Genomic DNA, 27,088 nt, shown 5'->3' with positions numbered 1-27,088 from the left:
TTACAGGTGTGAGCCACCACGCCCAGCCAAGAAGTCACATTTCTTTCCTTCCCTATTCTCCTTTTCCCTTATTGTTATCAAAGCCCTCTGTTATCTAGAGCCCTGGGGAAGCTGATCGGAGGAAGTAAGATGAGCCCAAATAAAAGGAATTAGGATTTAACCATCAGCAGTGGTACTCTGCTGTTTCAAGAATGAGAGTAACTAAAACAGTGTGTTGAAAAAGCTGACACTTTCTGTGAACGATATTAAGTAGGATCATCTTATGAACATCCAGGGATCACTGATGGTGGGAGGTGACTTGATTCTCAGAGAACCTCCTCCCAAGGATCCTGTCTCAGTGCTGGAAATTTCAGGGGAAAGTCAAACAGGGGCTGAATGGGTGTGCTGTGTCCCACAGGGTTACCAAGGACTGGTGGATGGTGGTGATCACATCAGGGAGGCCACCTGGGAGAGTGTTTCCATGATGCTTCAGCTGGTATGTTCCCGAGAGCTGCTGTCCCATATTCGTCCTGTCCTTGTCTCCTCCCACTCTGGTTTGGGCTCATGATCTCCTTATTTCCCTGCCATGTGGTTTGATGTGAAGGGATCAAGTGACAAGAGAAGGTCTTATATTTGCCCTTTACTCTTCACATTTGAAAACATCACCGCTGGTCTCCTGAGGTGGGGTAGGGAAGAATGATTACAGAACTGTTGGCTCTTTATGGAAAGGTCATAGGCAAGAATTGGAACTGGCACATAAGCAGGTCCTAATCTGGGGTCCTGGGAAGGTCTAGCCCTGAAAATAACCTTAGCAGAGGAATGGAGCCAAAGCAGAGCTGAATCTGCCATTCCTCCTGTGATGGAGATGAGGTGACCTGAAACCAGACCGTTTAAAGAAGGAAGGAACTGAGAGCCTTTCAGAGTTTCAAGAAATCTGAGAAATTTACTGATTTTTATTTTAATTTGCAGTCCTTTATGCCACTTCATATTGTTCTCTGTTCCTTCTAATAAGTATCAGCCGTGGGAAAACCTGGTAGAAATACAACTCTTGGTTGATTTACTAAAAACTGACAAAGTTTGAGTGTATTTGTATTCCTGAAACTCCAGTGGGAGAAATGTAATGTGCAGCTTCTGTTGAAGACTCAATACAGACAATGACATGTGCCATAAAGAGGCCTGAAAAGGAGCCATAGTCTTCACCAATATGCCAAAGCCGTAGATGCCCAGGAGCTTGTATGATTTATGAAAAACTTGTCTACTTTTGACTCTTGGGATATCAGTGAGTCCCTGGGAATTTAAGACTTTTTACCCCTAAAGCTAGTTTTCTTGTGAATAGCTAGGTGTTGTGGTTCCTGCCACTAGTACCATAGATCCCGATTAACAAGGGGCCTGGGAGAATAAATTGACAGCGCCTAGGTGATCAGTTAGAAATCTCAGTTGTGTTCAGGGGCAAACACTACCAAGCACTCTGGGATGAGTTCGTAATAATGCTTTAGACACAATCCAGTAATGTTGGGCCACTCAAACAATCTCTAAAGTCACTGCTACTAAGATGTGAAAGGTGGAGAGTATTTTAGAAACAACCGACATATAGATTCCTTTATTCTCTTTGGTGATAGTCACTTTGATGATAAAGTCTGATGAAATGGGATGATCTTAGCAGTCTTGTAACATGTATAACGGGATATGTGAATGATCCAATGGTGTTTTAGCCAGCATCATTTTCCTCTCCTTTGGAAGGGACACATGACTTAGGGACATCAGGGTACTTCCTAGGGAGTCAGGTGGCATGTCAGCCCATCAGTGTTGGGATGGGGGAAAGGGTAGAATGCTGAGCCCAAATTTGGCTATATTATCTAGGGAGCTGACTTCTGCCTCTCCCCTAAAGGGTGGCACGGTGATTGGAAGTGCCCGGTGCAAAGACTTTCGGGAGCGAGAAGGACGACTCCGAGCTGCTCACAATCTGGTGAAGCTTGGGATCACCAATCTGTGTGTCATCGGGGGTGACGGCAGCCTCACTGGGGCTGACACTTTCCGTTCTGAGTGGAGTGACTTGTTGCGTGACCTTCAGAAGGCCGGTGAGATGTTTATATTTGTATTAGTTGTTTTGTGTGTCTGTGTGTGTGTGGTGTGTGTATGTATATGTACCTCATACATCCCACTGGAAAAAATATAGGTGGTCTTTGCTCCTTTTTTTCTGTCATTATTTGCAATTCCATTTGGTTCAGCTTCTCTCTCTAGTGAACCACTCCATAGGCATGCTGGGGACCTTACCCAATCGCTCCTGGTTTGCTTCCCATTGTAGGTAAGATCACAGCGGAGGAGGCTACAAAATCCAGCTTCTTGAACATCGTGGGCCTGGTTGGCTCAATTGACAATGACTTCTGTGGCACTGATATGACCATTGGCACTGACTCTGCCCTGCACCGGATCATAGAGATTGTAGATGCCATCACCACTACTGCTCAGAGGTAAGGGGGCTTGGGAAGTAGGCCGTGGACGAGTGTGGCAGATGGGACAGGATGAGGGTGAACGGCTAGTGAAAATCAAAGCATTTGAGCTATAGTGACTATGACCAGTTTTCTGGGGTTAGAACATGTATTTTTAACTTAGAATTGTCATAAAACGTGATGTTTTACTTCTCCCTAAATGCTGTAAGATTTACTTTTACCACCATCTAGCTCACAGTCTAGATATGAAGCTCTGAAGTCTTGAATACCTGTGGGTTTTCCTGAATGGTCAGTTCAGTGGTACCTTGGTTCGTGAATCCTATTATTTGAGAACAGTTCAATTCGCAAAAGAAGCATTTGGCAAAATTTTGTTTTTGTTTGCAAACCCTGCATCGGGTGACTGTGACCATCTTTTCTGCATGAACACAAATATGGCCATCTTTTCCAGAATTGTGGAGCAAATGAAGTTCGTGAACTGTATAGTTCTGAGAGCTGTATAGACACTGAGTCAGATCCAGGGAGCCCAAAGCCTGAGCTACGCCTTCCAACCATATTCTAGAGGCAGTAGAGGAGATACATGAAGGATATGTAGGCAGGGTCCAGGGGAGGCCATGTGAGAGATAAGAGGACAGAAGGTGAGATTCACCCCGGGGAAATCTTGCAGAACCTCAATTTAGTCCACTGTCCTCTTTGCTTCTTTTCTCTTTGTCTCCTTCCCTTTCATTTCCCATCCCTTCTAGAACAGAGCCAGAACCAAACCTGTTAGTGCTGGGTTTTCTCAAGCCTGAAAAGGACACGTTGTGCTAATGTGTATCCCCTAGGTCTTCCCACTCAACATAAATACATCTGTTAAGGGGCTAGGGATTTAGCTCAGTGGTGCTGCCGCCTGCCTCGCAAGCTCAAAGTCCTGAGTTCGATCCCTGGTACAAAAAAAAAAACCAAAACCAAAAGCCAAAACAAAACAAAAACCTCTGTTAGAGGTTAACAGCCTAGGTGTGGGTGGTGGATTTATGCTCCCATAGGGACGCATGGACAGCGCAAGTCCTGTGTTTGTCTCTTGCAGCCACCAGAGGACATTTGTGTTAGAAGTGATGGGCCGCCACTGTGGGTAAGATTCCCATCCTGACCCAGAACGTCCCTTTCCTCTTCCCAGAGGCCAGCAGGCCTCTCAGTGGAAGTATTCCTGGAGGTGTATGTTTTATGTATGGTTCGGCCCCTTTCCAGCCTCTGTCCCACCTCCCTTAGCTGCGTGTGCCCAAGTGTGCAGACTTGGGCATATGGGCGCCACAAAAGGATGAGAAGCCACTGGGACAGGCAGACATGAATAGAAGGTGCTCACTGACTGGCCCAGTGCTCTTAATTCACACCAGAAAGAAATGCAGGATCCCCAGACCTTTCACAAGCTTTAGGACAAAGAAACTTTGTGGAGTGTAGTTCCCAGCGCCACACTTCTGACTCTTATCTTAGATACCTGGCCCTCGTCACCTCTCTGTCCTGTGGAGCCGACTGGGTTTTTATTCCCGAGTGTCCACCAGATGATGACTGGGAGGAACACCTTTGTCGCCGGCTCAGTGAGGTACTTTATTTTGCTCTGAAGGTCCCTCACCCTTTCCCACTATTGAGCCATCCATCCATCAGTTTCATTCTTCTGATTACTTTCCATTTTATTCTTGACCAGACAAGGACCCGGGGTTCTCGTCTCAATATCATCATTGTGGCTGAGGGTGCAATTGACAAGAATGGAAAGCCAATCACCTCAGAGGACATCAAGAATGTTAGTATGCCTGAAACCAGAGGGGCCTTAGAACCAGAGCCCCGTTGGCCCATTCTCAAATCTCAGGCTCCTGGCATTGCATCTCCCCTTGGTCCTTCCATGTGCTCTTCAGGTCCCGGCCCCTGTTTTCCGCCCACTAGGAGCCAGTATAAGACAAAAGGCTAAGCTCTCCATGGTCTACCTTAGTGCAGCTTGTTTTTTCTTTGTGACTTTGTGTATCCCTGTCTTGTTCCTTTCAGCTGGTGGTAAAGCGTCTGGGATATGACACCAGAGTCACTGTTTTGGGGCATGTGCAGCGAGGTGGGACACCATCAGCCTTTGACCGAATCCTAGTAAGTTGACAGGGCTCTGGCCCTCCTACCTTAGAATTCCCAACCTTGGCATTCTGCCCATCTCCTGATATTGGCCGTGTTGCCCCTCTACCAGCTTCTATATTGCAGTCCCTTGTCCCATTTCCATATACTTGAGAGGTCTCCTCTGTTACAAAAAATGCTAGGAAGCTCTAGCTTCCTAATAGTGAGAACCAACACATTAGAGCTCTAAATGTCAGCGAAGTTATTGAGATTTAGTCTTAGACAGCTTGAACCTTCTTATCCTACTTGTATTGGAAGAGTTGCAATCTACTTCCTGGTTTTATCAATATGAAGGGAATATTCTTAAGCTCCAGTAGTCCTGTTGATTACTATAGTGGACTTGTTCCTCTGGAACCAGCTAGAATCCTTGGGGTTTAATGGCAAGAGGACAGAGTCATGAAGCTTTGGATGAAACCTGGGCACAGAGGTCAAACCCAGTAAATTCTTGGTTGCAGACCTTGACTATGGAACTCAACCCCATGATGGGGAAAGGACCTTCAGTGTCCTGGCTCTCTAGGCTGACCCAAGATGGGAAGGCCTGATTCAGACTAACTGCTCCCTGGATTCCTGCAGGGCAGCAGGATGGGTGTGGAAGCAGTGATGGCACTTTTGGAGGGGACTCCAGACACCCCAGCCTGTGTGGTGAGCCTTTCTGGGAACCAGGCTGTGCGCCTGCCCCTCATGGAGTGTGTCCAGGTGGTAAGTACCAATGCCAGTCCCCTTCTTAACACTTCCAAACCCCTGGCTGGGGACTCATAGAAAACGAGACCAACTTCTAAGGCCACTGGTGTAGGACCAGATAGAAAATCTGGATAGCATAGTAAGAGACACACCGGGAAAGAGCACAGTGGGCTGTAACTCCTCTAACTGTAGGAGCTGTAACTTCTCTAAGCCTTGGTTTCCCCATATGTAAAATGGTCCTAAGGAAGATGGGAGATTATATCCTTCTTAGTAATAAAGCCCATTATTTCATAGTATCCAACCTCAGACTCTCTTATTATGTCTTTGTTGGAAGAGAAATGCAATATCCCTCTTAACGTTATTAAAAGCAGGAATGATTATTAAATTCTGGCTAGGTAACTTTTGTCTGTATATTACATCTACCATGAATATATTTCTCTGAACAAGGTGTTATGAATGATCACTTTGAGTATCCTTACAGGGATTAGAGAGAACATACATAAAGAATCCAGTGCAGTACCTGAGAAATGTTCAGGCTCAGGAATGGTGGCTTGAACTTCAGAGGAATCACTAGTTTGACACCACAGAGTGAACACTGTGGCTGGGAGCAGGGCCATTGGTCTGATTTTCAAGACTGGTCTGAACGCTCCCCAGTTCTTGGCTTGCTTCTCCTTGAAACTCAGGAATCCCAATGACCTGCAGTCTTTCTTAGAACTGCATCTCTAAACTCATAAGTTAAGCTCTATTAGAGAGCTGGAATCTCTTTCTTCCTACTGGGTCACCTTGCGATTTTCTTCATTTACTCAGTTGTTCAAAGATTGGAGACCTGGGTGTGGCATAGAGGAAGATGTTATTAATCTGTGAACCCACCCCACTCTGCCCATACTTCTACTAAATACAGCTTTGACTTTGCTCTTTGTTGTTTATTACTCAGAAAATTAAAGAGAAATAAAGATACTGAGAGTTTGTGGGAATAGAAAAGGTGAGGTGCATGGTAGATCCAGGCAAGGCCCAAGGATGGGCAGTCTGACAGAAGGTTGAAATCCAGCTGTCAGAATTCTGTCCTGAGTCATAACTTGCTGTGCTTCTCCCCCAGACCAAAGATGTGACCAAGGCCATGGATGACAAAAGATTTGATGAAGCCATGAAGCTGAGAGGCAGGTGAGGAAATGACAAGAAGCTTGCTAGCTGCAGAAATCAGACACTAGCCCAAAATCTATAATCCCAGACCCCAAGTATGGGCTCCTGCTTGTGCTTTCATTGTCTCTGCAACAATTTCTTCCTCAAGAAAACTAGTTGAGAGGTGACTAGGAGGTACAGTTCATCGCAGAATCAGCCTTTTGTAAAGTTATTTCCAGATATGGACTCTAGCTAGATGTTAAATTTTTCTAGACAAGGGACAGTTGCTTGCGGTGCTGAGGAGAAGAATGCCCAGGAAGCGTTTGATGAATAAATGGCCCCTGTCCTGTCCTTACTGTCTCCTGGTTATATCTTTAAAGATTTGTCCTAGGGAAATTCAGTCTGGGACCAAATCTTTGGATCAGGAGGCTGCTGGCTGTGAGGCGTGGCCTGAAGACACCTCTTTCTCTTTATACTTTTTACAGGAGCTTCATGAACAACTGGGAGGTATACAAGCTTCTAGCTCATGTCAGACCCCCGGTCTCTAAGGTAATACAGTCTTCGCCTTTCCTCTTGGCTTTCTGTTTCCCTCAGTCTCTTAACGAAGTGATACTGCAAATCTGTGCGACCCAAGCCTTGCCAGTCTCTTTTCCCCTGCTCTGTAATCATGTCAGGTCTGTGGCCGTACTGATAGCTTTCTGTTAGCCACTGATACCAGCCTTGAAATTGTTAGTGTCCTGGATGTCTCTAATCCAATACTTACACTCAGTTCAGGATTGGCAAAAGAGTATGTAAGGAATGGAAAAGAGGGCTTTATGTACGTTACCTTCTAGGAATAATCACATCTAAATCTGACTGAGTAGTGGTTTATAATATTTATTCTATACCCAAATTACCTGGGTTGCTTCTTACACATGCAGTTTCCCCTCAGAGAGGATTCAGATCTGGAGCAGAGGATAAGAATAGGCAGGTTTAACAAGGTCCCCACATGGATTGTGGTGCAGCAGTTCAAGAACACACTTTGGGAAACATTGCTCTGGAAGGTCCCTCATTTGTTGTACAGTGGTATCTTGGATCAGAGACAGCAACTTTTATTTACTGATTTGTTATAAAGAATTTTGTTTCTGTAGTATGAGCTAGTGGCTATCCTAGCATCTCCTGAGAAAGGAACATGTGCTGTCATAGGTGGGTGTCCTGATCCAAGACAGGGTTGCTTCAGGATTCTGCCTCTCTTACGGACCTCCTCCTCTCAATGGGGGGTTCTGTGCCCTTCCCTTCCCCTGCTTTTTTCTTTATAGAGCGGTTCATTCACAGTGGCTGTGATGAATGTAGGGGCCCCGGCCGCAGGCATGAATGCTGCTGTTCGCTCTACTGTGAGGATTGGCCTGATCCAAGGCAACCGAGTGCTGGTTGTACATGATGGCTTTGAGGGCCTGGCCAAGGGTCAGGTATGGGACTTCAGTGGCACATGCCGTGGGGATATGGGGCATTCCTGGGAAAGATCAGCGTAGCAGGGGTGATTACTCCATTTTCTTTGCTTCCCGGTCACACATTACCTTTCTCTCCTCTCCCAGGGTTGAAACAGAAGTAAATATTTAATTTTTAAAGACAGTAAGGACAGGCAGGACCTGCTGGAACAAACCTTTGCAGACACTGTCGTATTTAATTCCCTATCCCAAAGCTCAGCACAGCCTCTGGCATAAGTAGGTGCTTAATATTTCGCATGAGCAATAAAGGTGGAAGAAGTTCCGTGTGTAAGGAAAAGCCGCTGTCTGGTGTTCCTGTTCCAATGAAAGGGGACCCTAGAGGGTGGAATCAGCGCTCAGGAAGTGGCATCAGCCCCACCCAGCTCTGGTGTGCGAGCTGCAGTGTGAACTGTGTGGCCTTCCCCTGCAGATCGAGGAAGCTGGCTGGAGCTATGTGGGGGGCTGGACTGGCCAAGGCGGTTCCAAACTCGGGACCAAAAGGTAAGTGGCGCTGTAGCAGCTTCTCCCAGTCACCCGCCAAGGTGTCCCTGGAGTGTGGGCATCAACTCATTAGGTCAGGGCTTGCTTCCCACAGTCTTGCGGTCTGGCTGTCCCCTTCAGTGAGGGAGACGGGTGTATGCATGCCTCTCACAGCTCCTCTGACGTTGGCATCCCCAGGGAGGGCCCTTAGATTAGGGTGAGGGGTGGGAGAGAGCAGGGATGTCAGTCACGAAATGGTAAAACACAAATTAATTCTGTCTGATTTTTCTTCCAATCTGGCTGTCTTTTCCCTGAATTCCCACTCCTTCCACTGGTAACACTAGGACCCTACCCAAGAAGAGCCTGGAGCAGATCAGTGCCAACATAACTAAGTTTAACATTCAGGGCCTTGTCATCATTGGAGGCTTTGAGGTGAGTTCCCCCCACTGCTTCCCTTCTTTGCCTCTCACCTTCCTGCCTTTCCCATGCCTACTCCTGCCGCTCTCTTCTCAGGCGTACACGGGAGGCCTGGAGATGATGGAGGGCAGGAAGCAGTTCGATGAGCTCTGCATCCCGTTCGTGGTCATTCCTGCCACCGTCTCCAACAACGTCCCTGGCTCTGACTTCAGCATCGGGGCCGACACGGCGCTCAACACCATCTGCACGGTGAGAGCCCACTACCACTTCCCATCCCGTTGGCCAGGATCAAGTGTGATTCTGGAGAGTGAGCTACTTTTTTTTTTTTTTTTTGGTACCAAACAAGTAGCAATATTTGAAAAATGGTTCCTCGGGCGTTCATACAAATCTTAATTATTACATTCATTCTCCACACCTAGAAATGTATCTGATGTTACCAGTTTTTTTCCATCTTCTGAGGCTTTTATTTCCCTACTTTAAGCAATGTTAAGGAAACACAGAGCTTTTTTGCTTCTACAGTATGGTTGGTGAATACACACCACCCCACACCAGTCTAAGAACGTCATGAGGTCTGGGGGACCTGCTACTTGGGAGAATACAGTTCTGGAATTAATGGCAAGGGCCAGAGAAGTGACACAAATCAGACCCTCTGACCCTCTCTTCTAACTGTGACCCATTGTCTTTGCAGACATGCGACCGCATCAAACAGTCTGCAGCAGGCACCAAGCGCCGGGTGTTTATCATAGAGACGATGGGCGGTTATTGTGGTTACCTGGCCACCATGGCAGGACTGGCAGCTGGGGCTGATGCTGCTTACATTTTTGAGGAGCCCTTCACCATTCGAGACCTGCAGGTAGATGGCCACCCAGAGCCTACTAGGTAGGCTGTCCCCTGCCCCAATCTGATCCCCAGCTTTTGGTACCAAACAAGTAGCAATACTCCCCTCTGAACTAAAGCTGTGAGAGCTCAACATGAGGATGGAGCAGATTGTTCCTATGTGCTGTTTTTATTTTATCTTCACAATATACATGCAAAGAAGATAGAATCTCCAAATTGCAGATGAGGAGGGTTTAGAGAGGTTAAAACCTTTTAAAACTCCTAAATAAGCAGGTGCTCAGCTGCTTGAGAAAGTCAGTGGCCTGTTATATCATGCTGTCCCACCGGATTTCCCTCCCTCCCAATCCATTTTTATTATTTATTTATTTTGTTTTATTTTTTTTCCTCATTGAGTTTATTGGTACATTTTAGGTATGCAGTACAGTTACATTCATCATTGGGATTTTGTACGTTACATGACAGGTCTTGGTTCTCATTTTTTCCCCTGGTCCCTGCCCTCCCTTCACCTCCTCCCCTCCCCGTTTACAAACACTATTTCCATTTTTTCCCAATCCATTTTTAAGGGAACTACCCTTTCACCTCTGAGGAAGGGCTCTGACTTGTATTTCACAGAGGGGCTGTATGATCTTACATTCCCAGATTCCAATTCAGTGGGGGAGAACAGATCCACAAAGTGGAGGTTTAGCAATAGGCTAAGGAATGCCCTCACCCAGGATCCCAGGCAGCCCCTGCCTGGAGCGGAAGGAAGAGGTCTGCCCTCATTCACACAAAGTTCAAAGCTCAAATGAAGGAATATATTCTGTGCAGATGAACCACTGCTTCACGTACAAGTAACCATGTAATGATGAGAGCCTGAGTAGAGTCAGCTCTGAGTAAAAGGGAACTGGAAGCCCCTGAACAGGGGGATCAGAGAGGACTGGAAACTGACTGTTATTGTGGCTGTCTCTTGTGATCCCTCTTCAAGTTCTGTCTTTTGGTCCTTTTTATTCCACATTAAACAACTTTTTTTTTTTTTTCTGTTTTCAGTATTGGGGGTTGAACCCAGGGCTTGTGCACTGAGCTACATCTTCAGCCCTTCTTTAAAATTTTGAGATAGGGTCTCACTGAGTCACTAAGTTGCCCAGGCTGGGCTTGAACTTGTGATTCTCCTGCCTCAGCTTCCCAGAATTCTAGGATTATAGATGTGTGACACCATGCCTGGCTCATGCTCAACTTCTTAAAGGACTTAGGTGCAGCTCAAGCCAAGATTGTAAACAGCTCTCTTCTGAGTCTCTTTGCTTGTGGAAGAAGAGGATTGATGCTGTCACTCAACCTTATCCACTCCTGACTAGACTTAGGATTTACTGTTTCATTTTCAGGCGAATGTTGAACATCTGGTGCAAAAGATGAAAACAACTGTGAAAAGAGGCTTGGTGTTAAGGTACCTCAACCCCAGTTTGTTCCTAAATAAAGAAAACAAAAGGTTTTGGCTCTAACTCACAGAATGGATCCACAGTTGAGAAACCCTGAGGAATCTGTAGATGCAAAGGGAAGTGACAGCCTAGTCCCTAAACCCTGGGAAGAGGTAGAAAAAGGTGGAACAAAACCTATCAAGGCAAAAGAGGGGCTGGGAGGACAACCAGAGTCATGGGCTTTTGGGTTCTGCCTGGCAGGAATGAGAAGTGCAATGAGAACTATACTACTGACTTCATCTTCAACTTGTACTCTGAGGAGGGGAAGGGCATCTTTGACAGCAGGAAGAATGTGCTTGGCCACATGCAGCAGGTAGGGAAGACACTCCAGTCATGCCTGTACCATGGACCCACCTCCCTGGCAGCCATGGGGGCCCCTACTGACCTCCAGTCTCCTGAGGTTCAGCACCACCATGAGGCAGGGGCCTGCAGTCTCTTATCGTCACAGACCCAGTGCATTAGGAGATGACTTGAGATGATGTGGTTCATCCTCTTCAGTAAGGAGGGTTGCTCGACCTTGGCATCATCACCCTTTGGGGCTTGATAATTAATTCATTGTTGTGGGTGGCTGTCCTGTACATTGTAGGATGGTTTAGCAGCATCCCTGAACTCTACTCGCTAGATACCAATAGCACCTTTCCCCTTCCCCTCGATTTTAACAAACACATGTCCCCAAATATTGCTGAATACTCTCTGAGGGGCCGCATTTTCCCCATTGAGAGCCACTGATTGAGATAAAGAAAAGGAGGTCCAGTGAGGAAAAGTAATTTTTTCCAGGCCACTCTTTAAGTTTGGATTGGAGCTAGAATGAACCTGGTCTGATTCTGTTTCCCATATACCGTGTGGCCTTTCACAAAGAACCTACTGGATGAATACAGACACTTGGTGTTGAGGTCCATTTTCACTAACTGGGATTTCTGGGGAAAGAACTTCTTTTCTACCATGAATATTCGGTCTCATAGGCCCCACTCACAGGTGGTATTTGTGGTCTGAGGCCCTCCCCTATCCCAAATCTTCTCAGCTGGTGCCTCTTCAGCGCTGACCAGTGAATTCCTAATAGATGTATCTCAGCTTAGATGAACTTGCCAGTGAGCACCTATAGGAATGGAATATCACTGGATAATTATGAAACCCTGTTTTCTGTTTTTCCTTTCTTCCCATTTTCCACTTTCTCTTAGCTCAGAGAATATCTGTATGATGTTTCATATTATTCTGAGATTCTACCAAGGGCAACTAGACGGGGCCATAAAGAGTACCTTTTGTATCAATAATGTGATAGACAAAAGCTTCTAGGCTGAGGAGAGGTAGGGAACCAATCTGGAGGCCAATAGGATTAAAATGGGATCTGGCAGGTATGGAGCTAAAAGAGAGTTGTGGGTTTAATTATTACTACTTACTCTTATTCCCCTTTTTTTTTTTTTTTTTTAACCATACTGGGAATCAAACTCAGGACCTTGCACTTGCAAGGGAGGCGGCAACACCACTGAGCTAAATCCCCAGCCCACTCTTATTCTTGATAAATGAGTAGTTTACCACGGATCCCCATACTGTTTTAGGGTATCCTTTCATAGACTTCTAAATTCCAATATAATTTTTTTTCTTTTTATTGAGTTTATTGGTACAATCTAGGTATACAATACAGTTACATTCATCATTGGGATTCTGTACCTTTACATAATAGGTCTTGATTCTCATTTTTTCCCCTTGTCATAGACTTCTAAATTCTTATAAGCCTTCCTAATTTTTATAATTCCATTTTTCAGGGTGGGAGTCCAACTCCCTTTGACAGGAATTTTGCCACTAAAATGGGTGCTAAGGCTATGAACTGGATGTCTGGGAAAATCAAAGAGAGCTACCGTAATGGTAGGTTGGGTGAGGGTGTGCCCCCTCTCTAGAGGTTGACCTCCCACCATAGAAGCTGACTGACCACCCTTTATTGCAGGACGGATCTTTGCCAATACTCCAGACTCAGGCTGTGTTCTGGGAATGCGTAAAAGGGCCCTGGTCTTTCAACCAGTGACTGAGCTACAGGAACAGACAGATTTTGAGTGAGTACTTCTGTCTGCTTTCTAGGATGACCCTCTCCCTGGTAGTTCAAGCTCTATTTTTTGTTTGTCTTCACTGCTTTTCTTTTAGGACTAACACCTGTAGACTTACCCACTTCAGCTTTGATGACCATGACCTAAGACCAACTTCTTCTGCCCAGCTTCTCCCCAAGAGTCTTTGGTAGAAGTTGATGTGGATGCTAAAAGATTGTATCATCTGTCTCACTTCTTTGTAGGCACCGAATTCCCAAGGAACAGTGGTGGCTGAAGCTGAGGCCCATCCTCAAAATCCTAGCCAAGTACGAGATTGACTTGGATACGTCAGACCATGCCCACCTGGAGCACATCTCTCGGAAGCGGTCTGGGGAAGCTACTGTCTAGACTTCTTTGGAGTGAGGGGTACAGATTATCTGATCATGGTCAGCTCACCCCCTGCTAGGTCTAAATCCACATTTTTTAGTGTTTTAGCTCTTTTTTTCATTAGGTTTCCTTTTATCCTATAACCATGATCAGTTCTGGCCAGGAGCTTGGGGAGGGGACAGTGAATGAAGTCTCCTAGGTGGAATTTTCCATTACTTTGGCCCAGCTTCATCTGTTACACAGGCTATGTTCCTCTACTGCTACTGCTAGATGTCAGCTACTCAGAATTTTCCTAAAAATAAGCTTTATTTATGTCTTTGTGATAAGAGTCTTAGTTCCTCTACTACTTTTACCACAAGGACAAATTGTAACTACACTAATAAAGGCCATCTGGTCACTGTGCTTTTGTTTGTTTGGTATCGGAGATCGGACTCGGGACCTTTTGCATGTGAAGCAAGTGGTGGAACTACGGAGCTAAATCCCCTGCCCTGGTCACTGTGCTTTTGGTCCTGCTGTCATCTTTTCAAGTGAAATGTAACCCTGTCCACCCTCTGTGTCACACCTCCCCAGACAGAACCCTTGGGAAAATAGCCCACAAACACCTTTTTCTGTCCATTGGATTATTTTTCTGCAGTATCTCTCTGCTCATAGGGACTCAGGACACAGTATACTCGCCCTCATCCTCACCCCTCACCAATCCTTCCTACATCCAGTGCAGCCAAGAAGACCCTCCTGTGCCCCTTAAGCATAATGTCGTTTCCCCTCTTGTCATACACCCACTGCCCAGGGTTGTGTTTCCAGCCATCCCACAATCTGCTCTTTTAACACCCCGCCCCCCTGAGTTTTTCTTTCTCTACTTTTTCTCTACACTCCTTCCTGGATGAAAGCCAGACTCCATCTGTCAGAACCTTCGTGGGAAACATACGTGTATTTTGAAATCCTGGAAAATACCACCAGTCCTACACCTAATTCGGTGGGTTGGGTGGAAAGATGTCACTTCTTACTCAGTTGCACCCCGTCTTCCATTCCATAGTGGCTCTTTCTTCCTCCTCATTACTGAAGTGCCCATGGAATGCAGTTGGTCTTTGGGATTGGGACTACAGACTGTACCCTAGGTTGACAGGGGCTCCCCTGTCTTAAAGCCATGTTAAGCTAAGCCTCCAGTAACCAGGCTGTGGCTCTCAGCACAAGCACCTTCCTCCCAAGTTTCCTCACTTGCCTGATGAAGCAGGAAAGACATTCAGGGTACAGTAAGTCCCCAACTTAGGAACATTTGAGTTGTGAACTTTCACAGGTGTACTGTATATGACTCACTTTGTTGGATTACAAACAAATTCAATTTATAAACATTCTTGTGAAATGGAACTCATTAAGTTGGGGACTTACTGTATTACAAGGGGTGGAAGAAGGGATTTTTCTCTATTACATCACTTTTGCTGGTGCTCAAAGTACGTGTCAGTACTGTACCATTAAAACAGTACTAAGTAGTCAGAGAAGGCTTATCAGCGTCTGAAATGAAAGCAGCCAAATGCTGTACAATTCTTTATGGGGAAAAGAAGCTAACAGTAAACACGAAGTGTGTTGTTAGGCATTTTACACGTTATTATTGAATCCTAAAAATGGCTTTATGGGGAGAGTGTTGACAGTTCACTTCAGATATAAGGGCACAAGCTAACAGTGATAAGATCAGATCTCCCAGGTCTCCCAGTCTAATAAAATTGGGAATCAAATTCAGTTCTGATTTCAAAGCCATCCTCATTCCCTATCATGCTACTTCAAATCCAAAAAACCATGAGGATAAAAGGAAAGCTCAAACACTTTACTTATTTAATAGTACAAAGGATAGAGGGCCTTTGCATTGAACTTAATCTCCGGCCCTTTCTTTTTTTTTTTGACAGGTTTTGCAAAGTCACTAAGTTGTCCAGACTAGGCTTGAATTTAAGATACTGCTTCAGCCTTCCAGAATGCTGTTATTACAGGTGTGTACCACCATGCCTGACTTCAAACATTTTAAGTGCTAACTACCATTTATTAATAGGTTCTCTTCTCTATCTTTAATACTGAAGCAGTTTCCTTGAGAAAGTGATGAGATGGATAGCTAGGTGGAAAGCTAATCACAGAAGAAAAACGTCACTGTGTACACAGTAAAAAACATTTAGGATCATATGATCTGAAGGAAAAAAAAAAAAAACAGTGAAGACCACTTAGAAACAAAACCCCAAACCAATTAAGCACATGCCATTTCCCAGAGTGAACAAGACAAGTGAAACTTTAAGCTAAGTGGGGTTGAAGCATAATTTATCCGCCATCAACCACATGAGTGATTATGAAGTCACAGGAAAAAGTTAAAATCTTTCCCACATGGACAAAATATTCTTCCTTTCCAGACTGCCCCGAGTTTCTATGATGAGAAATGAAATAGCATCTAAAGCAGTGGTTCCTAAGTTTAGACTGAAAGTGAATTATCTGGGTTACCTTTTAAAATACTGACACTCAGGCCCCCTTTGAACCAACTAAATCTCAGTGTGGAGCCCAGGCCTTAGTACAGTCTTTTAAAAATTTCCTTAGGTGGCTCTAATAACTAAGCTGGAGTACTACTGTCTAAAATCATTGGATCTCATTTCAGGCCACATACTAGAAACATGTGAAGAAACTTAAGCCCTACACAGGAAATTCTAAATAATTGGTACGTGGTGAAATCTTGGCACATGTTTTTTAAAAACCCAGTGGCCTTAATGCGCAACTGGGGTTGAAAATGAGCAATAATTCTAAATTTGGGGGGTGGCAGGAGGCATAAAAGAAGGGAAGGCTTTTCAAATACTCTTTCCAGGCCCTTCTGTTTACTCCAACAATGCTAGGATCACTGTTGCTGATGGCAGAGAAGTTGAAATAAAAAGGTACATTCAAAAGCCAGGGAATAAAGAACTTTTGATAAGCAGCAGGAGGGAGAATGGAGAAAAGTAGAAACAAATTGCCAAACTTCTTTTTTAGAACCTTTTTTTTTTAACGGACAAAAGACAAAAGCAGACATAGTTTTTCAATTAGCAGCAGATCTCATTTTGTTTGTAGTTCCCAACCAGCTTTTTTAAAAAAAATGTCAAATTTACATATTCATCTAAGATCAATAACAACTTGATCTAGTTTAGGAAAATGAGTGTTTGTGAGTACTCCTCATTAACACAGATCTTGGTGGGCCATCTCAAGAGAAGCTCTGATACATTCTTTGCCCATTCCCTTCCCAACCCTACCCCCAAACAATGCCTTTTATTCAAAATCAAAGGTTCCAAGATAATGGAAAGAAAAACAGCTCCAATCTCTTAGCAGAGCGAGTTTCCCATAGGGAATGAATAAGATCCATGGGAAAAGGTAGGCCAGTCTGTCCTCCCTCAGCTTCAGCAGAGATGCAGAAAATATCTGCAAACTGGCTTTTGGGAAGAGAGCCATTTTAGAATGGCTCAGGACTTTCAGTTCTTAGGACTGCTTAGCATCTGCTCTCTTCAGTGGGGAGAGCAGCCAGACACCTTTGTGAAAGCACACTGCTGCTGAATGGCTCTAACTCTTTCAGAATGCCCAATTTTGAATCTGCACACCAACAGGGTTTGGAGTAACTTCATACTTGGGACACAATTATTGTTAACCAGAACTGTGATTTTTCTTCTTCACACATCAATTAAAAAGCTTACAAAGGATTTTCTTGAAGTGTTATATCATGTCCACCCCCCATCCCAGAAAACCACACACATATTCCTTAAACACATTTCACTTGCCTAGAGAAATTTAGTTGCACTCTTGACTCTTTCCTTAAGGGGCAGTGGAGGGGAAGACCTCTTCTTTTGCAGAGTGCAACATAAAAAAGCCAAGTAAGTAGTAAGAGCACACAAAAGTGAGGAGTCTTTTGATTTGGTTGCTTGGTATGGGAAGAGGAGGAGGTGTGAAGGTTACTGCTGTGACATATTGCCTTGAAGTCTATGAAACACATTATTGGAACAAATGCTTTTCTGTTTTCCATGAAAAAAAGATGGTACTGGGATAAAGATGGTGGGATAACCTCACCCAGATTTGCCTGCATGATAGTACAAGTGTCTTCTCTGGCCTATTCTACAAGTAACAGATATTCCTTCAAAGAAGCTGGCAGTGGAAGGCCCTTCACTGCATCTGGCAGATACTGGAGTCCCAGGCTACGGCGCACAGCATAGCGTGACAGTGTTTTTAGAGTTCCTGGGGCTGAACACAGCACAGTCAGCTTTTCACACAGCAGCTGGTCTTTGGCCACCTCTCGTGGCATAGTACCATTTTTCCTTAATTCAAAGTGTCCAACAGCTCTGTGGAGAAGCTCAAAGCAGGAATCTTCCTTCTCTGTTCCAAGTCCCCTGACTAGCAGAGCCACTAGGCGGGAGATGGGCGTCTGGCCTTTTAGGTTGATGACTCTGACCTCGGCACCATAATCGAGAAGGATGCTGATGCTCTCCAGATTTCCCTTCATGGCAGCCCAGCTGAGTGGTGTGTCGTTGTTATAATCCAGGGCATTGACAGAGGCCCCACTCTCGAGGAGAGCCCGCACGCACTCAGCATTGTTCTTGAAGGCAGCCCAGTGAAGTGGGGTATCTCTGTTGCCATCCAGAGCATTGGGGTTTGCACCATACTCCAACAGCACCTCCACACAAGCCTCATCTTTCTCTGCTGCATAGTGGAGGGCTGTTCGGTTGTAACCATCCAGGGCATTCACCTGTGAGAAAGGAGGAACTAGGTTAACAGTAGATAGAACTACTGAGAGGAAAAAAGGAATAAAGCAAGGAACTTTTCCTTTGCATTGCTCTGGGCAAGAGAGTCCAAAAGCAATTCCCGTGAAGCTTGGTGATCAAGACAGACGTGACAGGAGCTAAGAGGAAGTGGAAAAGCACTCTCCCAAAACAGTTGACACTACATGTACCAGCAGCTGTGCACGATTTAGAACCACTCGGTTCTGTCTGTTTTCATTAGAATCTCTACCACAGAGTAAGAGGTCAGGTAGGAAAAGATGAAGTTCAAGGCATCGAAACCACTCTGAATAAAGTCACTAGGGAGCATCTTAAATAGTTAAAGAGTTTTCTGCATTACTTTATCTTTCCTGACTCTGCATCCTATTCCTAGAGGTAATCAAAATGAAAAATAGTAAGGCCAAAGCTCTGCCCGTACAGTTTTGCTATGTTCTGTAACCATGCTAGAATGTTAAAGTCAGGCCTTTGCAAAACTATGCTGTGGGTTAACAAGAGAACCCAGAAGAAAACATGGGGATGGAGAGCACAAATCTTCCAATACTGGACAATCAGCCAGCTTGCTGAAAGTTAGTATGCCCTGCAATTTTTTATTTCATATCCCCAAATTTATAACAGCATATTATCTTCCCCCATAAAGGGCAATGCAGCAAAACTGAAACATTTAAGTGAGTCCAACTTTTATCTGGCTAACTCTCCCTCCTCCCCCCTAATATTTCACTTTGATCACTGGCTTTAATCACTTCAAGGTACGCTCAGTTTTCCCTTCAGGGACAGTGACTCACTACAAAAGTCATGGAACAGCTAGTGACAGGGAAGGAGCAGCACGGCTGTGTGGAGGCGAGGATGGCAGGGCCTGGGCCTGGGCTTACTGGCCCATGTGTTGGGACTGCACACTGGCTCCACGGTTCATCTGACTCAGTACCTCAGCATACACATGCTCAAGGCTGCTCACAAATGGTCAAACGGCTAGTTTATTCATTTAATAACATTTATCTAGCAGTTACTACATGCTATGTTCCAAATACTTTATAACCTATGAAAAAGATATCATTATCATTCTTTTATAGATGGGAAATGGCAGAGAAAGGCTTAAAGAATGTGTTCAAGGTCACATGATTGGAAGGGTTTGAACCAGAATCTGAATCCCATGAACTATGACTGCAGAGTCTATTGCTTTAACTATTCACTATATCATGCCACTTTGTGTCTTTCTCTCTTTCTCTCTCTCCCCCACCTTCTCTCTCTTTCTTTTTTTTTATTTTTTCATACCAGGGATTGAAATTGGGACCTTGCGCAAACCACTGAGCCAAATCCCCAGCCACTTTGTGTCTACTTTCAAAAATTAACTTTTGGTTTTTAATCTTAAGATAGATTAAAAGGAAGACAAGACAAAATAACTAGCAGGCATAAATAACACAAGTAGCCCAGTCCTGAGGAAAGAGCTGCTTTATGATAACTGTCTCTCCAATTGTATCCGTCTGACGGGAAGTTTCAAATGGTTTAGATTTAATGGCAATAGAGGGCCTTCTGCATTTACAGCTTCTGGACAATCCACAGGCAAAAAGAGGATACAACAGAAAGGGAAACAATCCCAAAGAGGTAAGCTGGGAGAGAAGGGGAGATAGTGTTTCAAAAGTTTTTTTTTTTTTGGTACCGGGTATCGGAACTCGGGTCCATGCGCTTGCAAGGCAGTTGGCGTAACCACTGAGCTAAATCCCCAGCCCTCAAAAGTGTTTTTGAAGCCATGGATAAAATAAAGGGAAGACAGAAAGTAAAAGGAATGAAATCTTTAGGATTTTTTTTTGTGCGTGTGTGGTATCAGGCGTTGAATTCAAGACCTTGCACTTGCCAGGCAGGTGCGGTGCCACTGAGCTAAATAATCCTCTGCCCCTTTAGGATTATTTCATAGATTTACCATTTCATTTTCCCTTTAATATCAGCTATGTCAATGTTAACATGAGCTAGAAGGTCAGACCAGAAGCACAAAGAGAAAATTCTAAGAAAATACGAAGCTCAGATCTCCACGAATTGTTAATGTGACAGCCTTGAGAACGCTACCTCAGCTCCTTTCTCCAGGAGTAACTCCACACAGTCAGCATCTGACACCATACAGGCACAGTGCAGGGGCTTCAGCGTGCCATGGGTACAGTTCACATCTGCTCCCTGTAAAAAGAAATAAGCTTCAGTCAGTGTGCTCAGCTCTGGCTCACCCAGCAAGACAGATTCAGACCTGGGGGAGGAGTTCTAACCTTGACTAGATTGTAAACATACTACTGTTTCCTGGTTCCTATTTACATGAATTAAATAGTATTATAACGCCATTGTCTAAACCAGAGGAATACCCTGAAGAGGGAGGCAAGGAACTGTCATTTCCTTAGATCAAATTATGAAGTTTCTCCACAAATTAGCCTGCCAAGATGGTCACTCGTAGATCACTGAGGACATAACCTTATGTGTAAAACCCATGAGAACTTTATCAGCGGCAGGAAAGCTGGACCAGTGATCTACTTTCTGTGGTTACCATGTTCTGAAAAAGTCATGAGTCTATCCAACTGGCAGAAGTGGCATGCTCTTTTTGCCATTCAACAAATGACCATCACTAGCAGTAGTGTTATGTTTTCATCTTAATGCTATTTTTGTTTATTTATAAACAAACATCACCAAGGTGGTCTATTGGTCTCAGCATTCTCTGCCACCTAATCCAAATCAAGTGCTTGTATTCTTAATATGAAGGAGACAGAGATACCAGTCAGACCAAAGTCACCGAATGACTCAGCAGCAGAGCTAGAATTAGAACGTGACAAAGTTGCTACCGCTAAATATTCTGATCCCACTTTTGCTGAGAATAAACTGACGCTGTTTGCCCTCCTTCTGTGGCTGTGCCACAAAACTCTGAAGCAGCTACAGAGCTCAGGAATATAAACCAGAATCCTAAAGTAGTTGAAGAGGGTTACATTTTCTAGTGGGGAAAAAAAAAAATCTCTGTAACTTCTCTTCAACAGGAATAAAAACAATAGGGTACGAAAGACCTTGTAGGATACTGGTCATATAACAATTATTGAATAGCAGTGGCAAAATACCAGATGAAGTGTTGTCCTCATCTACAATTACCATGCATTTTAGAGGTGGGTGTTCTCTACCAAGCAGATCTGGCAGCTATTGTAAGATACAAGAAAAGCGAACTCTATTCCATGCAGTTATCATACCCAGATGTGGAGAAAAGCTCATAAGAATGTGAAAAACACCTCTGCTTTGCTCACTTTCTACCACCCTTACGAAAAGACGTGTGAAGACCTGGAGCCTGATAGCTTCCATATATACTATACCCAGAGAGTGGTGTTACAAAGAACCTGAGATTAGGGTTGCCTAGAACATATTTCAGGTAGAAAACTATCAGATTCCCAGAGCGTGTGTGTGTGCGGCGGGGAGAAAGCAAGCAAAGTAAAATGTAGGTGCAAACATATTTTAATGGTCAAGTTAATATATTTTAGAAGGCTGTTAAGACTGTGATCTTGTACTAAGTCAGAGCTGCAAATCTGGAATCTATTAGGATTCACCAGCCATTGTTCCATTTCCCCTCTGCAAGGATACAGCACACTCACCCCTCTGATGAGGTCCTCAACGTTATCATGTGGGAAGGAGCGGATGGCGGCGATTGTTCGGATCAAGCGTTCCGAGAGAGAGTATTTGCTCTGAATGCTCTGCATGATATACCACATACTGGAACTCATCAAGGCTCAAAGTGTGTTCACATGCTCCAAACTGCCTGAGACAAAGGAGTTTTAGGCACATACCGTATCACTGAGCACATCTGTCCCTAGGGTTAAGCATCCTCTAGGCCTTCCCAATATGAAAAGCAGATGTCAAAGAGATCAGTGATTAACTCCACTTCTCTAATCACAAGGAGCTACATTATCAGAGTTTCTGGGGTGCTGAGTAAAGCTAGATGCCAATGCTCTGGCCTTCAGGATCTCTGCTCTGCTCTCTAACTTAGACTAGCATACAATTTCCCTGCCAAGTATAATACTAAGACCTCCACAAAGCCCTGTGTGATTTATATGACTCATTAAGGAACACGATTCTTTTCAAGGCTGAAGATAACCTTAAAATATTCTTTTCCTTCTCCGAATGTTATTTCTTATCAACATCACCTTTAGGTTATTTATTATATTTTCCTTTTTTTTTTTTTTTTTTTTGGTACCAGGGATCAAACCCGGGCCCTTGCGCTTGCGAGGCAGGCAGCGGAACCACTGAGCCAAATTCCTGGCATATTTATTATATTTTCCTTTTTTTTTTTTTTTGGTACCAGGGATCAAACCCGGGCCCTTGCGCTTGCGAGGCAGGCAGCGGAACCACTGAGCCAAATTCCTGGCATATTTATTATATTTTCCTTTTTTTTTTTTTTTGGTACCAGGGATCAAACCCGGGCCCTTGCGCTTGCGAGGCAGGCAGCGGAACCACTGAGCCAAATTCCTGGCATATTTATTATATTTTCCTTTTTTTTTTTTTTTGGTACCAGGGATCAAACCCGGGCCCTTGCGCTTGCGAGGCAGGCAGCGGAACCACTGAGCCAAATTCCTGGCATATTTATTATATTTTCCTTTTTTTTTTTTTTTTTTTTGGTACCAGGGATCAAACCCGGGCCCTTGCACTTGCGAGGCAGGCAGTGGAACCACTGAGCCAAATTCCTGGCATATTTATTATATTTTCCTTGTAGTACAGTTATGCAACCATCTAAACTGTAATCAACTGGAAGGGAAGAGTATTGCTCTTTACTCTTTTATTCATGTAATATAGGTAATTAACAAATACTGATTGGTTGATTGAGTAAAAGGTATGGAAGTGATTGTAGTTATCTGTGAAAAGAGAGGAGAAAGTTATGAAACAAATACACTTAATGATAAGGCATCTGTGAAAGATTTTCAAGGAAAAACAGGAAATATTTGAGGTAATATTCTAAAATAAGAATGAAAGCAAAAGTGTAATTTTAAAAAATATTTTTTAATATTTTGGTACCAGGGATCAAACTCAGGCCCTTGCACTTGTGAGGCAGGTGGTAGAACCACTAAGCCAAATCCCCAGCCCAAAAGTCTTACGGAGTCATCTACTTGGAGTCATCTACTTAAAATTAGAAAAGAAAGAAACAAACAAACCAAAATTCACAACAATCACTTTCAGTTTTAGGAAAATAAGCAGATTTAAAATGAAAAAAATTTTTTTGAGACAGAGTCTTGTTATGTAGTGCAATCTCACCTTGAACTCACAGCAATCCTCTTGTCTCTGCTTCTTAAGTGCTAGGATTACAGACATGTGCACTATGCTTGGCTTAAATGAATTTAGAATGTTAAAAATTGACAACTTATGACAACTGAGAAATAGATTTGGGTACACACGTTTAATCCTCAATATGGCTGAGTTCTAGGATAACAAAAAATACTGTAATGCAATATACTTGAATTCAACAATGATAAAAATTTTGACTACACAAGATACTAGTTAGGAAATATGTAAAGTTATAGCCAGTAAAATGGTTCATTTCTGTGAAAAATTGCATATCAAAACTGCATGGTAAGGGCCAGGGATTTAGTTCAGCAGTTCAGTGGCCTGCCTTGCAAGCGCAAGGATCCGAATTCAATCCTCGGTACCAAAACAAAACACCACAAAACACAAAAAACTGCATGGTGCCTCCTGCCTGTAATCCCAGCACTAAGGGAATTATATAGTGAGACCCTGTCTCAAAAAAAGAAAAAAAAAAAACTACAGAAAATATATGTAATACCAACTCTTTATGTGTAACTGCTTAGGAACTTATATTCTTGCTAAAATATGTTTCTTAGGAGTGAAGTTTTTTTTCCCAATAGTACCTGGCATAAGATAGGTCCTCAATACTTGTTGAACCAATGTAAAGCTTATTCCCTTAAATTGTAATAAAATTCAAAGCTTGCAGTAAGTAGTAAGCATGTTATGCATATGATGACTACTAAGGGAAAAATCTAAAAAATATTTGTCATTTTATAACATAAAAGTTTTGCTTTTTGTGATAGGATAACCCTTTATACATTCAGTGACATATTATTAACTCCCCTAATTTTTTTTTGCTAATCAGTAGTCATTTGTATCTATAAATAAACACAGGTCTGGGGATAAAGCTCAGTGATAGAACATATGCTTAGCATTTACAAGGTCGTGGGTTCCATCCCCAACACCTACGTGTATGTAAGTGTCAACCATACACACACAGACACACACACACACACACACACACACACACTCATACATATCTTAACTTCCTGAGACTTCTTTGTGGGGTACGGGCAAAAAGGTCCATTTGAGTTGGAGAGTCCAAGAATGAGGGCAAAAAAGGAAAAAAAAGCAGGGCCTGGGATATAGCTCAGTGATGCCACGCCCTCCTCACAAGTGCAAGGGCCTAAATTCAATCCGGATACCAGGGGGAAATACAAGCATCTAAAGTAGACTTGGAGAAAAGTGCTTCTGTTAACAGTTTCTGGGACAGAATAATTTGAAGAAACTAAACGCTGATTCACTTTTAGGGTGCTCGTGGCCTCCAGGCTAAGAACTTTTCATAAGTATGACCAAGTGGTTCTCTCCTGCTGCCTCGAAGCTCCAGGTGAGGGTGAAACTCTGGGGCAGATGGACAACATTCACTATCAGGAAGCACTAAGGAGACCTAAATCTATCCTCACTCTGGTCATTATTAGCCTGTGCTCGGTTTGTCTCCTAAGGGCCCTTCCCTCTGCTGGGACCGACTGAAAGCTCCTTCCGCCAAACCCCGTTTTCCTTCTTTGCTGGATCTAGAGAAAACATCAATAGGTTAAACATTTTTTTTTTTAAATCGCGAAGCTAAAATCCAAGCACAAGAGAGACGGCACTCAACAGCCTCAACAATTCTGATGCTAGGAGGGCCTGGGCCTCCACCCCTCGGTGACAGCCAGAGGCGCTCCGACCCCACCGCACCTGCTGCGGGAGGGCTCGCGGCAGCGTCGCCTTTCCAAAGCCAGGGGGTGGAGGGCAAGGGCAAGGAATGCAAGGTCGTGTGTTGTCACTGTCAGCACAGCCTTCCAACACATCGCTGCAATCCCGTCAGGTCTCCAGTGCAGGCAGTAAACCGGAGTTGTGCAATCTGTGTCCCGGGATCCCCAGGCGCAGCCCAACCCCCTCCCATCTCCCCGAAGACCCGGAAGGATGTCTCGGCCTCGAGAGCTCGCAGGCCTCGAGCGCAGCAGAGGAAGCGTAACTGGGCGCGCCCTACCGGGCTCGGAGCCCTAGCTGCTGACCTTTAGACAAAGACGACCGCACTCACCGAACCTCAGGTTGAGCTGGGTCTGGAAAGCCGCTGTCAATGCGCGACCCGGAAGCAGAAACTGCAGGTGCTAGGGCGCGTTCGTTTACAGGACGCTGGACCGAGTAGGCGGGGCGCCTCCGGGCTGACCAGTCGCAGAAAGCCCGGTGCGCCTGCGCAGTCATGGGCACCGTACTCTTTCCTTGGGCCCTAGCTAGCGGCTTTCTTTCTACCCTGACCCAAAAGCTAGGACCTCAGCCGATCTCGCGCAGTCTGTCACAGCCTTGGATCTCGGGCCTTGGTCCTGCGACAAGAAAGAAGCTCACGAACCCTGGCTGTCGGGCCAGTTCTGCATGGCCGCGCCGGAGTGGCGCTGGCCCGCAGTGGGTCCGTCCCACCACTCTTTCCCCTGCTACCCATTGTCTGCATCGGAGATGGACTCGGGCGACTCATTCTCACAGAGGTCCCAGACTCGCGCCATTAAACACTGATTTCGTGCACTAGCTCCGCAGTGGTTCAGTTGCTTAGGAGATGAAACTGTTGGTAAGGAATGTCTTCGGCAAACAAAAGAACTAGCAGCATTATTCATGGTGTCAGAATGAGTCTATACCCTAAAGAACCCGCATGGATATTGTCCACCCTCTTTCAAAAGTGAACGATGGACAAGACAATCTCAACCACCCAAGAAGTGTAGAATTAAAAATATTGAGGGCTAAAAAGCTGTAAATGTCGACCATAACCCTTCCCAGGCAGAGATACTGAGACCTCTAAGTGATGTGCCTTGATGCATGAAAAGTGAAGCAGCCTACACAGGCCGACTGTGAGCGCGGCGGTGTAAATGGCTCTCTGTTTAAATAGCGGTACCCCTTCTTCTACTCCCATAACTTGCTCCAAAAAACAAAAAACAAGCCCAAAATCGAACCCGTTGAGATCAAAAGAGTATAAGACTAGAGTATCAGAGATTGATGAGTTATTTCATTTCTTTTCTCTGGCTACTAATTTTCTAATTTGTAAAGTAAGAGTGTTGGCTAAAATGATCTCTAAATATTCTTCAGTTTCGATGGATTCTGATTCAACCCAGTTCCAAAGTCACAGCTCTTGCTTCCAAAAACATTTACTCTGTAGTTCAAGTACAAACAGCTTCATTATTATTATACTATTGTTCCATATTGATGATTTAATGGGTGCTATAAATGTTTAATTATATGATAGCAAAGTCTACATAGTTGTTTTTTGTTTTGTTTTGTTTTGGTTTTCAGATGGGGTCTTGCTGTGTAGTTCAGGCTAGCCTTGAACTCACTATGTAGCCCAGGCTGGCCTCAGACTCAAGGTGATCCTCCTGCCTTATCCTGACTGCTGGGGTTACAGGCCTGTGCCGCCATGTTTGGCTACATAGTTTCTTAATTTTCTGTTTTTGTTGCTTCTGCTTTTTCTGGTGCCTCTTTTTATTCCATACTAGGGAATACTAGGGAAACCAAGAGCACTCTACTTCTGAGCAACATCTTCAGCCCTTTTTATTTTTTATTTTGAGACATGTTCTTGCTGAATTATGGAGTCTCACCTTGATGTTGCGATCCTCCTTTCTCAGCCTTCCAAGTAGCTGGGATTACAGGTATGCC

The 27,088-nt window shown here is 44.3% G+C and overlaps 2 protein-coding genes across 7 annotated transcripts in view; one reads left to right on the top strand and one right to left on the bottom strand.

The window, feature by feature from the left end:
• Pfkm (phosphofructokinase, muscle) overlaps window positions 1-13,812 on the top strand; it is a 38,235-nt gene extending 24,423 nt beyond the window's left edge. For all 3 annotated transcript variants that reach the window (XM_033763564.1, XM_010638318.3, XM_033763563.1), the window contains 20 exons: window positions 398-475; window positions 1,868-2,057; window positions 2,285-2,450; window positions 3,493-3,537; window positions 3,897-4,005; window positions 4,108-4,203; window positions 4,443-4,535; window positions 5,130-5,255; window positions 6,334-6,398; window positions 6,842-6,905; window positions 7,655-7,804; window positions 8,253-8,323; window positions 8,647-8,734; window positions 8,816-8,968; window positions 9,408-9,572; window positions 10,915-10,976; window positions 11,209-11,320; window positions 12,771-12,870; window positions 12,950-13,055; window positions 13,289-13,812. In XM_033763564.1, coding sequence (XP_033619455.1) covers window positions 398-475; window positions 1,868-2,057; window positions 2,285-2,450; window positions 3,493-3,537; window positions 3,897-4,005; window positions 4,108-4,203; window positions 4,443-4,535; window positions 5,130-5,255; window positions 6,334-6,398; window positions 6,842-6,905; window positions 7,655-7,804; window positions 8,253-8,323; window positions 8,647-8,734; window positions 8,816-8,968; window positions 9,408-9,572; window positions 10,915-10,976; window positions 11,209-11,320; window positions 12,771-12,870; window positions 12,950-13,055; window positions 13,289-13,433 — 2,184 coding nt within the window. In that variant the 3' untranslated portion in view covers window positions 13,434-13,812. The remainder of the gene's footprint in view (window positions 1-397; window positions 476-1,867; window positions 2,058-2,284; window positions 2,451-3,492; window positions 3,538-3,896; window positions 4,006-4,107; window positions 4,204-4,442; window positions 4,536-5,129; window positions 5,256-6,333; window positions 6,399-6,841; window positions 6,906-7,654; window positions 7,805-8,252; window positions 8,324-8,646; window positions 8,735-8,815; window positions 8,969-9,407; window positions 9,573-10,914; window positions 10,977-11,208; window positions 11,321-12,770; window positions 12,871-12,949; window positions 13,056-13,288) is intronic.
• A 3,587-nt stretch (window positions 13,813-17,399) lies between these two features.
• Window positions 17,400-25,603, bottom strand: Asb8 (ankyrin repeat and SOCS box containing 8). Of its 4 annotated transcripts, none has more exons than XM_010638313.3 (4): window positions 25,465-25,603; window positions 21,772-21,935; window positions 20,228-20,332; window positions 17,400-18,138 (listed from the first exon to the last, which is right to left on the bottom strand). In XM_010638313.3, exons 2-4 carry the CDS (start codon window positions 21,898-21,900, stop codon window positions 17,506-17,508), a joined length of 867 nt encoding a protein of 288 aa, XP_010636615.1. In that variant the 5' UTR covers window positions 21,901-21,935; window positions 25,465-25,603; the 3' UTR covers window positions 17,400-17,505. The 4 variants fall into 4 exon arrangements, with proteins under 4 accessions (XP_010636615.1, XP_019065196.1, XP_010636616.1 ...); XM_019209651.2 differs by having other exon boundaries at window positions 21,772-21,931; XM_010638314.3 differs by having other exon boundaries at window positions 25,491-25,603.
• Between the last annotated feature and the right edge of the window lie 1,485 nt (window positions 25,604-27,088).

The sequence above is a fragment of the Fukomys damarensis genome, unplaced genomic scaffold (genome assembly GCF_012274545.1).
Source record: "Fukomys damarensis isolate Sample0158 unplaced genomic scaffold, DMR_v1.0_HiC HiC_scaffold_15, whole genome shotgun sequence".
NCBI lineage: Eukaryota > Metazoa > Chordata > Mammalia > Rodentia > Bathyergidae > Fukomys > Fukomys damarensis.
This window is presented reverse-complemented; position numbering and strand designations above follow the sequence as displayed.

Bases quoted from the DNA above. Each gene is read 5' to 3' on its own strand.
- Asb8 (XM_010638313.3), bottom strand. From the start codon at position 21,900: ATGAGTTCCAGTATGTGGTATATCATGCAGAGCATTCAGAGCAAATAC. The intron at 20,333-21,771 runs GTGAGTGTGCTG...TTCTTTTTACAG, and splicing joins TTGAGGACCTCATCAGAGGG to GGAGCAGATGTGAACTGTAC. The intron at 18,139-20,227 runs GTAGCGTTCTCA...CCTTTCTCACAG, and splicing joins TCCTGGAGAAAGGAGCTGAG to GTGAATGCCCTGGATGGTTA.